The sequence below is a fragment of the Symphalangus syndactylus genome, chromosome 13 (assembly GCF_028878055.3).
Source record: "Symphalangus syndactylus isolate Jambi chromosome 13, NHGRI_mSymSyn1-v2.1_pri, whole genome shotgun sequence".
Taxonomy (NCBI): Eukaryota; Metazoa; Chordata; class Mammalia; order Primates; family Hylobatidae; genus Symphalangus; species Symphalangus syndactylus.
Genome location: NC_072435.2, coordinates 46957274 through 46972553, shown reverse-complemented (window position 1 = coordinate 46972553; position 15280 = coordinate 46957274). Strand labels below are relative to the sequence as shown.

The 15280-nt window shown below is 41.0% G+C and overlaps 1 protein-coding gene across 1 annotated transcript in view; it reads right to left on the bottom strand.

Moving 5' to 3' along the window:
• Window positions 1-15280, bottom strand: part of LOC129459394 (zinc finger protein 431-like) — a 402258-nt gene that overhangs the window by 22015 nt on the left and 364963 nt on the right. Inside the window, 2 exon segments of the mRNA XM_055236110.2 lie at window positions 6055-6150; window positions 6655-6781. Of these exon segments, the coding sequence (XP_055092085.1) occupies window positions 6055-6150; window positions 6655-6781 (223 nt within the window).

Sequence of the window (15280 nt, the reverse complement as noted above, 5' to 3'; positions counted from 1 at the left end):
CATAAAAATAAAAATGAGGCCAGACGCTCGCCTCACGACTGTAATCCCAGCACTTTGGGAGGCCGATTCAGGTAGGATCACCTGAAGTCAGGAGTTCAAGACCAGCCTGATTAACATGGTGAAAACCCCATTTCTACTAAAAATACAAAAACCATCCAGGCATGATGGCAGGTGCCTGTAATCTCAGCTGCTTGGGAGGCTGAGGCAGGAGAATTGCTGGAATCCAGGAGGCAGAGGTTGCAGTGAGCCATTGCACCATTGTACTTCAGCCTGGGTGATAACAGTAAGACTTCATCACAATAAATAAATAAATAAATAAATAAATAAATAAATAAATAAATAAAATGAAAAAACAAAATTGCCTCACACTCATTACAATGGCCACTATACCTTTTTTTAAAACACCAAATCTGTTGATGATGCAATGAAAATAAAACTATGTTGACTGTTGGTAGAAAACAAGATGCAATCATTATTTTAAAATGTTATAAATGCTTCTGAATGAAAAATGGAATTACCATCAAACACAGCGATCCCACTTATGAATGTATCTCCAAAATATGCAGCACAGGGCCTGGAAGACAAATTTGAACATCCATGTTTATTGTACCAGTATTCACAAAAGCCAAAAGGCAGAAGCAACCCAGGTGTCTCTTAATTTACAAACACATCAAAAATGTAACATATACATCCAATGAAATATCACAGAAATCAAAGATTATCAAATATTATCATAATTAAATCAAATACAATCAAAGAAATCTTGTCACATTTTAAGATAAACTTTGAAAATATTATGTCATGTGAAATAAGCCCATAACAAAATGATAAAAACTATATGATTCCACTATGTATATGAGATATCTTAAGTAGTCACACTCATAAAAACAAAGTGGAACAGTGTTTGTCAAGGGCTGGGGAGAGGGCAAAATGGGTTCTTGTTACTTAAATGGGTACTGAGTTTTAGTTTCACAAGATGTAAAATTTCTAGAAGTCTTTTGCATAACAATGTGAATATATTTAACATGACTGAAATGTACAGCTTCTTTTTGAGACAGTGTCTCACTCTGTCACTAAAGCTGAAGTGCAGTGGCACAATTATGCCTCACTTCAGCCTCAAACTCCCAGACTCAAGTAATCCTCCCCTCAATCTCCCAAATCGCTGGGACCACAGGTGCACACTACCATGCCTGGATATTTTTAAAAATTTTTGTAGAGAGGGAATCTCCGAATGTTGCCCAGGCTAGTCTTAAACTTTTCAGCTCAAATGACACTCCTGTCTTGGCCTCCCAAAATCCAGGGATTACAGATGTGAGCCACCACCATGTCTGGCCCTGAAATGTGCACTTAAATAGACTTAAGATGCTAAATTTTAATATGTTTTTACTGTTTTTTCTTCTCGTTTTTTTGAGACAGAATCTCGCTCTGTCACCCAGGCTGGAGTGCAGTGGCGTGATCTCAGCTCACTGCAACCTCTGCCTCCTGGGTTTAAGCGACTCTCCTGCCTCAGTCTCCTGTGTAGCCCAAATTACAGGCGTAGGCCACCATGTCCAGCTAAATTTTGTATTTTTAGTAGAGACAGGGTTTCTCCATGTTGGCCAGGCTGGTCTGGAACTCCTGATCTCAAGTGATCTGCCTGCCTCAGCCTCCCAAAGTGCTGGGATTACAGGCGTGAGCCACTGAGCCAGGCCTGTTATGTGTTTTTACAACAATTACTTTTTCTAAAGGAAAAATGGAAAAAATACTAAATTACAAATCTTCTTAAAAATTACCTTCAAATCACAAAAAGTGTCTCTCACACAAAGGAAATATATATTCATCATTAGACACATGGAGAAAATAAGACATAATGAAAATATTTCCATGACTATTCACTTAGACAAGGTAAAATACCCACTGAAAATCAGCTAAGAAAGAATATATACAAGATAAGCCATAACCAATATAGGAGTCATATTTATAGATAAACACACACACATATATAATCTGATTGTGATAGATGTATGGCTGATTTATCTCTTAATTAAACATCACATTGACTTAAAGTATACAGATAGAATTGCCAATTGGCTAAAATTGTAATATATAAGAAAAACTAAAAAACACAATAAGCTGATGTGAAGAAACCTACATTGAGAAAACACTAATATGAAAACTGCACAACAGTAAGAGACATGTTTACTCATAAAATCTGATATGCAACATTAATATACCTTTAAAAAAGAATTGTCTGGATAACTACAATATTTGTGTACTCATGGAAGGCAGGTATTTCGAATAATTGGCATGCACTATGTGGCAGTAAAATTTCACAGAATATGCAGCATAATTATAAATAGAATATACTAATGAGAAACTTTTAATAAGCATGTAAAGGAAATGTGATAATTTTTATGTTTTAAATATATGCTATTCTTACACAAAATGAAACTGCTGTAATCCAACTTCAGAAGCAAAGAACAGCATTACATTGCTAAATTAAAACTGATATTTTTCAAAATAGGGTTAGAGCCTCTGATATGTAAAACAAATATTTACAAGTAAATTATCATTTAGATATATGCTGAAGAAAGTGGGTGAAAATCCTATAATTCCTTTTTACCTGCAGCAAACTTAAATTTAAGTAACCATTCTAGTAATATGGAGTGCCTATCAATTATCTAATTTATTTCAGGCATAACATGTAAATTCTAGCACATTGTCCTAAATGTCTGAATCTAAAATTACAGACAAGTGTGAAATGGAAAATAGAAAGTAAAAATGTATAGAAAGATTAACATCAGTGACATGAAAAAATAAAAGGTGCTCTATTTGATTATCCTCACCACAGCAAAAAAGTTTTTCAGTCATCCCTGACAAAAAAAATGCCTTTATGAGACAGCCAGGCATCATGGCTCACATCTGTAATGACTGCTACATGGTACATTGAGGTTGGAGAATTGCTGCAGGCCAGGATTTCAAGACCAGCCCGGATGATAAACAAGATCCCATCTCCCAAGTAAGTGCCTTTGGAAGAGCTTTGAGATGCAGGGAGGGAGTTGTGAAACTCTGCTAAAGCCCAAGATTGAGGAGTGTTTTTTTCAGAGGACAGGCACTTATTCATGTGGGAAACTACAGGACCCCTGGTTTTGGCTAGAGACCAAGCAATGGCCCACCCAACTTGGTCCAACAGAGAATTCTGAAGTTAATTCTGTAACCATCCCAAACTCCTCCCAATTACAGTCTAAGAGAGGTCCTGCCCTTCCAGAGACCTGGAGGAAGACACCCATTTGCAGCCATGCAGACAGGCCTACAGACCTTGGTTTTTACTGTAGTCCCTGAAGTAGTTTAATGACTCAGTTCCAGCTCTCTGAGCCACAGTTCATGATCAGTTTTGCTTAACTAGAAACCCACACAGTGACCTGAAGAAACCCTCTCTGGTACTCAGTGAAAGGGAAACCCATTCACATCCTGATATAAGGGCCATTATATATGGAGCCAACTGCAGACACTGCCCTCGTGTCTGCCCTACAGATCAAAGTCTTAAAGTATATTCAATCTGTCCAAAAATAAAATGGAAATTACAATTACCTAAGCCCTTTGTAACAAACCATCTAAAGGTGGATGCTAGCGCAGACTGAGCAGTCTTATGACCAAGCTACAACCCCTTTTCACTACAAACCCAGAGGGCATCCCATCACCCTAGGAACACAACAGAAAAAGATCTTTACCTCCTGAAACCAGTTTATAAAACTTAAGGAGTTGTTTGCTCCTTCAAATTCACAGATATCAATATAAAACTATATTGTGCCCATTGTCAATGCTTCTATTTTAATGTAGCCCTGGAAGTGTATGGCACAAGGATTAGTCAAAAACATTTTTAAAAAGCCAATGGAATTGAAGAGAAATAAGTAAAAAGTTGCTTTTTGTGGATCGCATGATCTTATTATATAAAAAACCATAAATAGTACATTAAAATTTGTCTAAAAAGCCGGGTGTGGTGGCTCATACCTGTAATCCCAGAACTTTTGGGGTCTGAGGGGGGCAAATCACAAGGTCAGGACTTCAAGAACAGCCTGGCCAACATAGTGAAACCCTGTCTCTACTAAAACTACAAAAAAAAAATTAGCCAGGTGTGGTGGTGGGCACCTGTAGTCCCAGCTACTTGAGAGGCTGAGGGAGGAGAATCACTTGAACCCAGTAGGTGGAGGTTGCAGTAAGCTAAGATCGCGCCATTGCACTCCAGCCTGGGTGACACAGTGAGACTCTGTCTTGAACGACAACAAAAAAATTGTCTAAACTAATAAATACAGTCAGTAAATTAGCAAAATATAAAATTAACATACAAGTTATGGTTCCATACACTTAAACTGATGCAATAAAGGAAACAATCTTATTTATAATAGTATTAATAAATTTCTGAAAACCAATTTAACCAAGAAGGTAAAAAATCTTTTTGTTTTATTGAGATGGAGTTTTGCTCGTGTTGCCCAGGCTGGAGAGCAATGGTGCCAACTTGGCTCACCACAACCTCTGCCTCCTGGGTTGAAGCGATTCTCCTGCCTTAGCCTCCCGAGTAGCTGGGATTACAGGCATGTAATCTATGCCTGTAATATGGCCAGCCACTTTTGTATTTTTAGTAGAGACGGGGTTTCTCCATGTTGGTCAGGCTGGTCTCGAACTCCTGACCTCAGGTGATCCACCCTCCCTGGCCTCCCAAAGTGCTGGGATTACAGGTGTGAGCCACTGCGGCTGGCCAAGGTGAAAAAATCTTTACAATGAAATATGTAAGATATCAATGAAAGAAATTAGAGAAGACAAAAATAAATTTTAAAATATTTTATGTCACTGGGCGTGGTGGCTCACGCCTGTAATCCCAGCACTTTGGGAGACCAAAGCAGGTGGATCACAAGGTCAGGAGATCAAGACCAGCCTAGACAACATGATGAAACCCCATCTCTACTAAAAATATAAAAATTAGCTGGGTGTGGTGGCATATGCCTGTGATGCCAGCTATTAGGGAGGCTGAGGCAGGAGAATCACTTGAACTAGGAAAGTGGAGGTTGCAGTGAGCTGAGATTGCACCACTGCATTCCAGCCTGGGTGACAGAGCGAGACTCTGTCTCAGCAACAACACAAAATTTCATGTCTATGGATTGAAAGAATAAATATTGTTAAAGTGCTATATTATCTAAAGTAATCTACACATTCAATAAACTTCCTAATAAAATCCCAGTGGCATTTTTTTCACAATAGAAAATACAATTCTAAAATTTACAAGAAACTATAATAAACTACAAATAGCCAAAGCATTCCTGAGAAAAAAAAAGAACAAAGCAGAGGGACGGGACATCATAATTTATAATTTCAAACTATATTTTAAGACTATAGTAATAAAAACAGGATGGACTATGCAGAAAAATTAACAAGAAACCCCTAATGGAACAGAAACCACTACTCTCACATATTTCAGACAGGATGCAAAAAGAGAACTAAAAAATAATGTAACATAGAGTTTTTCAGCCGGGCGCGGTGACTCACACTTGTAATCCCAGCACTTTGGGAGGCCAAGGTGCGCATATCACTTGAGGACAGGAGTACAAGACCAGCCTGGCCAACATGGTAAAACCCCGTCTCTACTAAAAACACAAAACAATTAGCTGGGTGTGGTGGCAGGCGCCTGTAATCTCAGCTACCCAGGAGACTGAGGCAGGAAAATCGTCGAACCCAAGAGGCACAGGTTGCAGTGAGTCGAGATCACACCACTGCAATCCAGCCTGGGCAACCAAAGCAAAACACTGTCTCAAAAAAAAAAAGTGTTTTTCAAAATTATGCAAATATTTGTGTGTTCACCTAAGGAAAAGGAAAATTCTTAGAGAATTTAAAAGCATGAGACAGAAGATGCCCTTTAGTGAGAGAAAATTTTAAGAAAATATTCAGTCTTCTCAGAAACTATATGCTTTGCAACACAGCTTCCCAAATCACATTGTAAGGACTGGCTTTTTTTTTTTTTTTTTTTTTTTTTAACCTTTGTACCTCTCACCTGTGTCATCTGTTGTGTTCACTCTCACCTACCTGGGGATTCATCCACCATCTCACGTCTCTTCATATTCCAGGGCTCTTTTTCTTGCTCCAGACTGGTGATTGGGTCTTGCTTAGAGACAGCAATACCTGCTTTATTAAAAGTAAATAGCATAAACCTTGCTTATATTCTCTGGTTACCAACCTAGTACTGTGCTCAGTAAAAAGGATGTAATAGAATATTTTAGAAAATTAATCCTAAAATACTAATTAATGAGACACATCTCTAACTATTTAGAAAATATTTTAAATTTGTAGGTCCTTAATTTTACTACCTGGTACTCACGAATCAAAAATTGATGGTGGAAAACAGATTTTAAGATACGGGCAATATTTTATGCCACCAAATTTCTGGAATTACCACTAATCTAGAGTGAAGGATGCAGATCAGCTCAGGAATGTGGAAAATTCAGGTCAAGATGAAACACGTTAAAGAAATTCTTTTCTACACAGACAAATCATCAAGATTTTCTTGAAAACTGGGATCAGAAACTCATTTATACAAAGTATAAATTACCAAAAAAAAATTCTACAAAAAAAGAGACATAAAACGTTTAGGGCATATTAAGAATTATGTATTAAAGTTATTCTCACCCAAGAAGACCAGGTTTTTGTAGTTCTCTAACATCACATTCATATATAAATTCCGCTGAGCAGGGTTCAGGCATTCCCCCTCCTCCAGAGAGAATTCTATGGCCACATCCCTAAATGTCAATGTCTCCTGAAAAACACAAGCACAGAGACACACATATATTTACCAAGTGGCCATGGGCAGAATTTATTATTTCACTTAAGGTGAAATGAGAGAGTAAAGAGAATTGGTTCTGACTTATAAGAATAACTGAAATTATCCAATAATTTTTAACACAGAAATATTCTCTAATGTATTCTCTTACTCTGAGGGCAGAGAATGGCATAAGATCCACAACGCCAGTGCATATATAATACTTTTCTGGATGATAAAGAATATAATTAAGGACACAAACGTATACACTTTTGAGTGCTATATTTACATCATAATGAGTTGTGTATATTTTTCGGACAAAAAAAGACATGTTGAAGGCCGGGAGCAGTGGCTCACGCCTGTAATCCCAGCACTTTGGGAGACCGAGGTGGGCGGATCACCTGAGGTTGGGAGTTCGAGTCCAGCCTGACTAACATGGAGAAACCTCATCTCTACTAAAAACACAAAATTAGGTGGGCGTGGTGGTGTGTGCCTGTAATCCCAGCTTCTTGGGGGGCTGAGGCAGGAGAATCGCTTGAACTGGGGAGGCGGAGTTTGCAGTGAGCCGAGATCGCGCCATTGCACTCCAGCCTGGGCAACAAGAGCAAAAGTCTGTACTCCCCCACAAAAAAAAAAAAAAAAAAGACATGTTGAGTTAGACGGTACCTCTCAAATTTAAATATGTACAATAAACTGGAGATCCTCTCGTGAAGCTTTTTTTTTTTTTCCCAGAAGATATGGAATAAAGTGAGTTTTTAAAATTCTAACAAGGTCACTAGTAATGCCAATGTTTTTGAACCCAGAAGACTATTTTGTCAGACATTCAGTAAGTGAAAGAGATTGTGTTTTCCCCAACTTTTCTGGTCTGTAAACAAAGATAAGAGCCTTAATTTTCCAAAGACAGATAGGTGCAAAAAACAAACAAAAAAACCTAAGAAAAAAGGGCAGGTGCCAGATTAAATGTGATAATTTATTAGCTACATAAAGATACTTAATAATAAAGAGAAAAACAATTAACTCGAGTGAAAAAAAGTCGGAGAGCTCTTTAACCAAGCAAATTATTATCATCAACAACACTAGAATAAATTTTTATGATGTGCTGATGCACACAGAAGAACACAACATCACTACTGAGATATTGCCCCTCAAAAAGTCAATTATAGACTGAATTTAACCATAAAGAAAAATCAGTTTTATGCGAAGGTCAAGATATCTCCCATGTTATATAATTTTTAATAATGATTTTAAGTAGTCCTTCTTTAGCATCCTAGAAAGCCGGTATCTCTGAATAATTTTCTCCAGAACTTCCTGGGTAATAAATGCCATCCTGAACAGGCCGGGTGCGGTGGCTCACACCTGTAATCCCAGCAATTTGGGAGGCCGAGGCGGGCGGATCACGAGGTTAGGAGATCGAGACTATCCTGGCTAACATGGTGAAACCCCATCTCTACTAAAAATACAAAAAATTAGCCAGGTGTGGTGGTGGGTGCCTGTAGTCCCATCTACTCGGGAGGTTGAGGCAGGAGAAAAGTGTGAACCCGGGAGGCAGAGCTTGCAGTGAGCTGAGATCGCACCACTGCACTCCAGCCTGGGTGACAGAGCAAAACTCTGTCTCAAAACATAAAAATAAATAAATAAATAAATGCCATCCTGTTTAAGCATTTTCTTAATCCTGTTCTGCATAGAGCTAATGGAGAACACAGGCGACACCTCAACATTATATGTTCTCCATCTTTACTAAGGACCCCAGCTTTCCCCCAATAGGAATCTTGAGTATTCACATCTTCCCATGTTCAGCAGCCACAAAAGGAACACTTTTAATATGGCAGATCATAAATTCATGGTAGGAATTCTGCATTGCATATAAGAAGCCATGATGTAGAGAAGGCTCTGGTACACAGGATAGAAATATTTTTTAAAGACCCTTGACTATCACAAGAATTTTTAAAAGTATGTGAAACAAAATCATTGGGGAGGGAAAACACAAGTAGAGAAGTAAAGGTCTGCAAGTACTAAACGCATGGCACTCCAGGAGGCAGAGTGGACACAGCTCTTGATCTGAGACATGTTTAGCTGAAAAGAAGCATTTTTCCTCTTTCTCCTTCTCTGGAAATCCTTTTCAGATAAAATTCTCTGGACAAGTAACACCTGCATCTTGAGAAAAGTCCCTTAAAGGCATCAGCACCACCTGCTTACCTACTAGTCTCACACTCACAGACAGAAGGACCAAGACCAAAAAGTCCACTCATCTTTCTCCTTTATAACAGAAGAGATTCAGGAACAATGAGTTGCTCCACAGAAATAAAAATATATGTTCCTCTTTTACCATCCACAGGTGCCCTCTCCTGCCACAGACACCAACAATTTCTGCTACAGTAATGAAAATATGGGCCACTGCCCTGTCCCTACCAAACCCAAACAGAATAGGTCCTGAAGCCACCCTTTAGTGCAAATGTGGCACTTAACTCTCAGGAATGTATCTTGAAGCCCTCACACCTCATTCTGGCCTCGCCGTAGAGTCACATGAGGCCCTGGAGTTTCACTCTCTTACCACACGTATCTACATGTATCATGACGAAGATACCAAAAGCAACTGCAACAGAATCAAAAATTGACAAATGAGACCTCTTGGGGTGATCAGACCCAACACCAGGTCGTGGGGGTGACAAAGTCCGGCGGAGTCAAAGGATTGAGAAAAAGACAGTTTGAGATATAAAGGTGGGACACCAGGCTTGGCGCGGTGGCTCATGCTTGTAATCCCAGCACTTTGGGAGGCTGAGGCGGGCGGATCATGAGGTCAGGAGATCGAGACCATGGTGAAGCCCCGTCTCTACTAAAAATACAAAAAAACAAATTAGCTGGGCGCAGTGGCGGGTGCCTGTAGTCCCAGCTACTCGGGAGGCTAAGGCAGGAGAATGGCGTGAACCCGGGACGCGGAGCTTGCAGTGAGCCAAGATCACACCACTGCACTCCAGCCTGGATGACAGAGCGAGACTCCGTCTCAAAAAATAAAATAAAAATTAAAAAAAGGTAGGACACCAGGGGGCCATCACCATCATGGAGGCTGCGAAGGCCCTGAGCTCTGGGAGCCCATGGCATTTATCGGTAATCCAACAAAGAAACAGGTGGTGAGAACGTGGAGGTCAAAAGAGCAGGCGTATGATCTACAGCTGTGATGGTTTAGCATTTATAAGGAACATGTTCTGCTACTTGAGATAATGGGAATAGGAACCTAGAAAAGCTAGAAGCAAGGAGCCAGCAGGTCTAGACACATTCCAGAGGACATTATGCAAGCCTGCCTCAGTTTCCCTCCCAACACCCAGCTTTTTCCCAACAGGGACCTAATTAAAGAGCTTCTTCACAGCAAAGGAAACTATCAATGGAGTAAACAGACAACACACCAAATCAATAAAAATATTTGCAAACTATGTTCCTGACAAAGGTTTAATATCCAGAATTCATAAAGAAGTTAAGCAGGTTTACAGAAAAAAAAAAAAAAACTTCATTAAAAAGTAGACAAAAAACATGAACAGATGCTTTTCAAAAGAAGACAAACATGTGGCTAACAAGCATGTGCAAAAAATGCTCACCACTAATCACTAGAGAAATGCCAAAAACCACAATGAGATACCATCTCACACCAATCCGAACGGCTGTTGTTAGAAAGTAACAGGCTGGGTGTGGTAACCCCAGCACTTTGGGAGGCCAAGGCAGGCAGATCACTTGAGGTCACGAGTTTGAGAGCAGCCTGGCCAATATGGAGAAATCCCATCATTACTAAAAATACGAAAATTAGTCAGGCTTGGTGGCGCACATCTGTAGTTCCAGCTACTCTAGAAACTAGGGCATGAGAATCTATTGACTCAAGGAGGTGGAGGTTGCAGTTAGCTGAGATCACACCACTGTACTCCAGCCTGGGTGACAGAGTGAGACTCTGTCTCAAAAGCCAAAGTCAGTAACATGCTGGTAAGGTTGCAGAGAAAATGGAATGTTTATACACTGCTGGTGGGAGGGTAGATTAGTTCAACCATTGTGAAAAGCAGTGTGGTGATTCCTCACAGAACTGAAAACAGAATTACTGTTTGACCCAGCAACCTCCAAATTGAGTATATACCCAAAGAAATACAAATTATTCTACCATAAAGACACATGCATATGCATGTTTATTACAACACTGTTTGCAATAACAAAGACACGGGCTGGGCGCAGTGGCTCATGCCAGTAATCCCAGCACTTTAGGAGGCTGAGGCCGGTGGATCACCTGAGGTCAGGAGTTCGAGGCCAGCCTAGCCAATACGGCAAAACATCTCTACTAAAAATACAAAATGTAGCCAGGTGTGGTTACATGTTCCTGTAGTCCCAGCTACATAAGAGACTGAGGCAGGAGAATTGCTTGAACCCAGGAGACAGAGGTTGCAGTGAGCTGAGATGGTGCCACTGCACTCTAGTCTGGGCAACAGAGTGAGACTCTGTCTCAAACAAAAAACAAACACATGGAACAAATCTAATTGCCTATTAATGTAGACTAGATTAAAATAATAAGGTATGGTGAGGTGAGGTGGTTCACACTTGTAATCCTAGCACTTTGGGAGGGCGAGGCAGGTGGATTACCTTAGCTCAAGAGTTCAAGACCAGCCTGGGCAACATGACAAAACTGCATCTCTACAAATGATAGAAAAACAAGTTAACTGGGTATAGTGGTGCATGCTTGTAGTCCCAGTTACTTAGGGGGCTGAAGAGGGTGCCTTGAGCCTGGAAGGTTGAGGCTGAAGTGAGCCAAGATTGCACCACTGCACTTCAGCCTTTGTGACAGAGTGAAACACTGTCTCCAAATAAATTAATTAATTAAATAAAATAGAAGATTTATTAAAAACAAAGTATGGTATATAAACATGATGGAAGATTATGTGGCCAATTAAAAAAAAAAAAAAGCTGGGTGTGGTGGCTCAGCCTGTAATCCCAGCATTTTGGGAGGCTGAGGCAGGCGGATCACCTGAGGTCAGGAGTTTGAGACCAGCCTGGGCAACACGGTGAAACCCCATCTCTACTAAAAATATAAAATTAGCCATGAGTGGTGGCGCATGCCTGTAATCCCAGCTACTCGGGAGGCTGAGGCAAGAAAATTGCTTGAACCCAGGAGGCAGAGGTTGTGGTGAGCTGAGGTGGCGCCATCACACTCCAGCCTGGGCAACAAGAGTGAAAACTCCGTCTTAAAAAATAAATAAATAAAAACAAGATTAAGTTATTTGCAAGGCCGGGCATGGTGGCTCACACCTGTAATCCCAGCACTTTGGGAGGCCAAGGTGGGTGGATTACAAGGTGAGGAGATCGAGACCATCCTGGCTAACACTAAAAATTCTCTACTAAAAATACAAAAAATTAGCTAGGCGTGGTGGTGGGCACCTGTAGTCCCAGCTACTTGGGAGGCTGAGGCAGGAGAATGGCATGAACCCAGGAGGCGGAGCTTGCAGTGAGCTGAGATCGCGCCATTGCACTCCCGCCTGGGCGACAGAGTGAGACTCTGTCTCCAAAAAAAAAAAAAAAAAAAAAAAAAAGATTAAGTTATTTGCAGCAACATAGACGATGCTGGAGACCATCATCCTTAGGAACCTAAAACAGAAACAGAAAACCAAATGCATGTTCTCATTGATAAGAGCTAAATAATAAGAACACATGGACACAAAGAGGAGAACAACAGACACTGAGGCCTAGTTGAGAATAGACAATGAAAGAACAAAAGAAACAGAAAACGTACCTGTTTGGTGTTATGCTTAGTACCTCAGTGGCAAAATAATCTACACCAAACCCCCATGACACAATTTTACCTATATAACAAAGCTGCACATGGATCCTTGAACCAAAAAGAAAAGTTGAAAGAAAAAAAAAATCCATGCGTGGGGAAGAGTGCAATGTAAGTGGAAGGAGTTGTTTGTTCTACAGATAGTGGCCCAGGTGGGGCTGGACTCTGATTTATTTCTGGGTGCATGCAGGTACATGAGATTATGAACAAGTGGCCCAGAACTCTAGGCTGCTGGGGAAAATAGTTTGCTGCTGCAGATTCACTGTCTGGGGGTTGGGATATGCCAGGAGACTTGTAGACACTTTTGTGGGTTTTTGTCAAGAAACACTAAAATCAACAATGCCGTGGTGAAGTTCCTGAGGGTGGTGCCTACTCCTGGGAGGAGGGTGGACATGTCAATGTCTAGTGTGTGTTTGGGAGCGGGTGGGAATCCTGTGGTGGCAGCTGTGGGAAAAGGGGGTCTGTCATCAGAGCTCCTTTCCTCTAAGTTTTCATCCTCTCTCACCCTGGGAGGAGGCCTGGGATCCCAGGACAATGGGCAGTGTGAAAGCCTGTGTACAGGAGAGCAGAGCCTCCCATTTCCAGATACTAAGAGTTTTATTCCAGGACAGGCCTCTGTGATATCTTTCTTCTGGCACCAAATCTGTAGAGTTAGCTTAACACCAAGCAATTCTCCAACAGCAACTCAATGTCTAACATTTGAATTCTGATACCACCCAGAGTCAGCACAGACCCTGATTCAGGGCTTAGTCTCACAACATTGCCCTCATTGTAGATGCCAGTCACAAACCCTACAGGCCCATCTATGCTTTAGAGCTACTGTTTAAAAACTGGGGACTCCTACAAACTTCCTCAAGTTCAATAATTAGATCAAGCTACTCACAGAACTCAGCAAAACACTGTAGTTATGTTTACTAGTTTATTATAAAAAGTACAACCCAGGAAAAGTCAAATGGAAGAAATGTACATGATAAAGAAAAGAGGTGGGGAACAATGAAGCACATACATAACCTAGGTAAATAAATCCTTCATCCTTTGTGTTCTCTAGAAATAGTTTATGGAAAGAAACACCCTTCCCATTATGACTTAGATGGTGCTCTCTTTTCTTATTTATCGCATAGCCAGATACAGACTCTGTCAGAGGCGTATTGAACCAGAGCAACTCCATTTGGAATAGAGGCTGAGTAAAATAAGGCTGAGACCCACTGGGCTGCATTCCCAGATGGTTAGGCATTCTAACTCACAAGATGAGACAGGAGGTCAGCACAAGATACAGGTCATAAAGACCTGGCTGATAACACAGGTTGCAGTATAGAAGCTAGATAAAACCCACCAAAATTAACATGGTGATGAGAGTGACCTATGGTCATCCTCTCTGCTACACTCCCACCAGGGCTATGATAGTTTATAAATGCTATGGCAACATCTGGAAGTTATCTTATAGCAGTTTAAAAAGGAGAGGCATAGGCCAGATGCAGTGGCTCACGCCTGTAATCTCAGCACTTCGGGAGGCTGAGTTGGGTGGATCATGAGGTCAACAGATTGAGACCATCCTGGCCAACATAGTAAAACCCCATCTCTACTAAAAACACAAAAATTAGCTGGGCGTGGTGGCACGTGCATGTAGTCCCAGCTACTCGGGTGGCTGAGGCAGGAGAATGGCTTGAACCCGGGAGGCGGAGGTTGCAGTGAGCTATCATGCCACTGCACTCCAGCCTGGCAAAACAGCGCCACCCTGTCTCAAAAAAAAAAAAAAAAAAAGGAGAGGAATAAATATTCCACCCCTTGTTTAGCATATAATCAAGAAATAACCATAAAAATGTGCAACCACCAGCCCTCAGGACTGCTCTGCCTATGGAGTAGTCACTCTTTTATTGCTTTACTTTCTTAATAAACTTGCTTTCACTTTATGGACTTGCCCTGAAGTCTTTCTTGAGCGAGATCCAAGAACCCTATCTTGGGGTCTGGATCAGAACTTCTTTCCAGTAACATCTTTCTGGCAACCACAAAGGGACTATACTCTGACCCAAAGGAAAATCATCTGTGTGCACCAACTGGCTGACTTTGGGTGAGTGGGGTACGTATACCTGGGTAAACCTCTCAGTAAAATCCATCTCAGCAAGAACTGGTTTGACACTATGGGATATTCATTGCTATTCTCTTTGGATTAATCTGCCTTGCAGTCTTTGCTGATGGCCATGGGTGACCGAATTAGGCATCTACAGGACCATGGGACATGGGGATCTTTTTCTTCTCCAAAAAGGAAAACTTAAGTGCTAATGGGACTTTTGGAAAAAATCTTTCCTACCAAGAAGCAGCCACCTCAACTTTTTATTATCACTGCAATGGGTAGGTCTTTCTCTGACCCCCTGAGCTCTTTGCATTCCCCACCCTGCCACAGACAATGCTTTTCTCTCTTTTCCCTTTCTTATCTTTTCTATTACTCAGAGTAACCATCTTGCCCAGAGGCCTCAAGTTGAAACTCCTGATCAGAGGTTGAATTAATGATGACAGGGCCCAACTGGGGCCAAGTTTAAGAGTTGCGTTTGATATTGGTTGCTAAGCCGAGTAGCTAATGTCTGTGTTGTCACACATATTTTGCTATGGCCAGAATAGAAAAAGATAATTTTCCTTTGTGTTGTGGCTTGGCCCCCAGGGCTGTGGTGCAGCCAGCCACGTCACTAGGGCAACCCAGG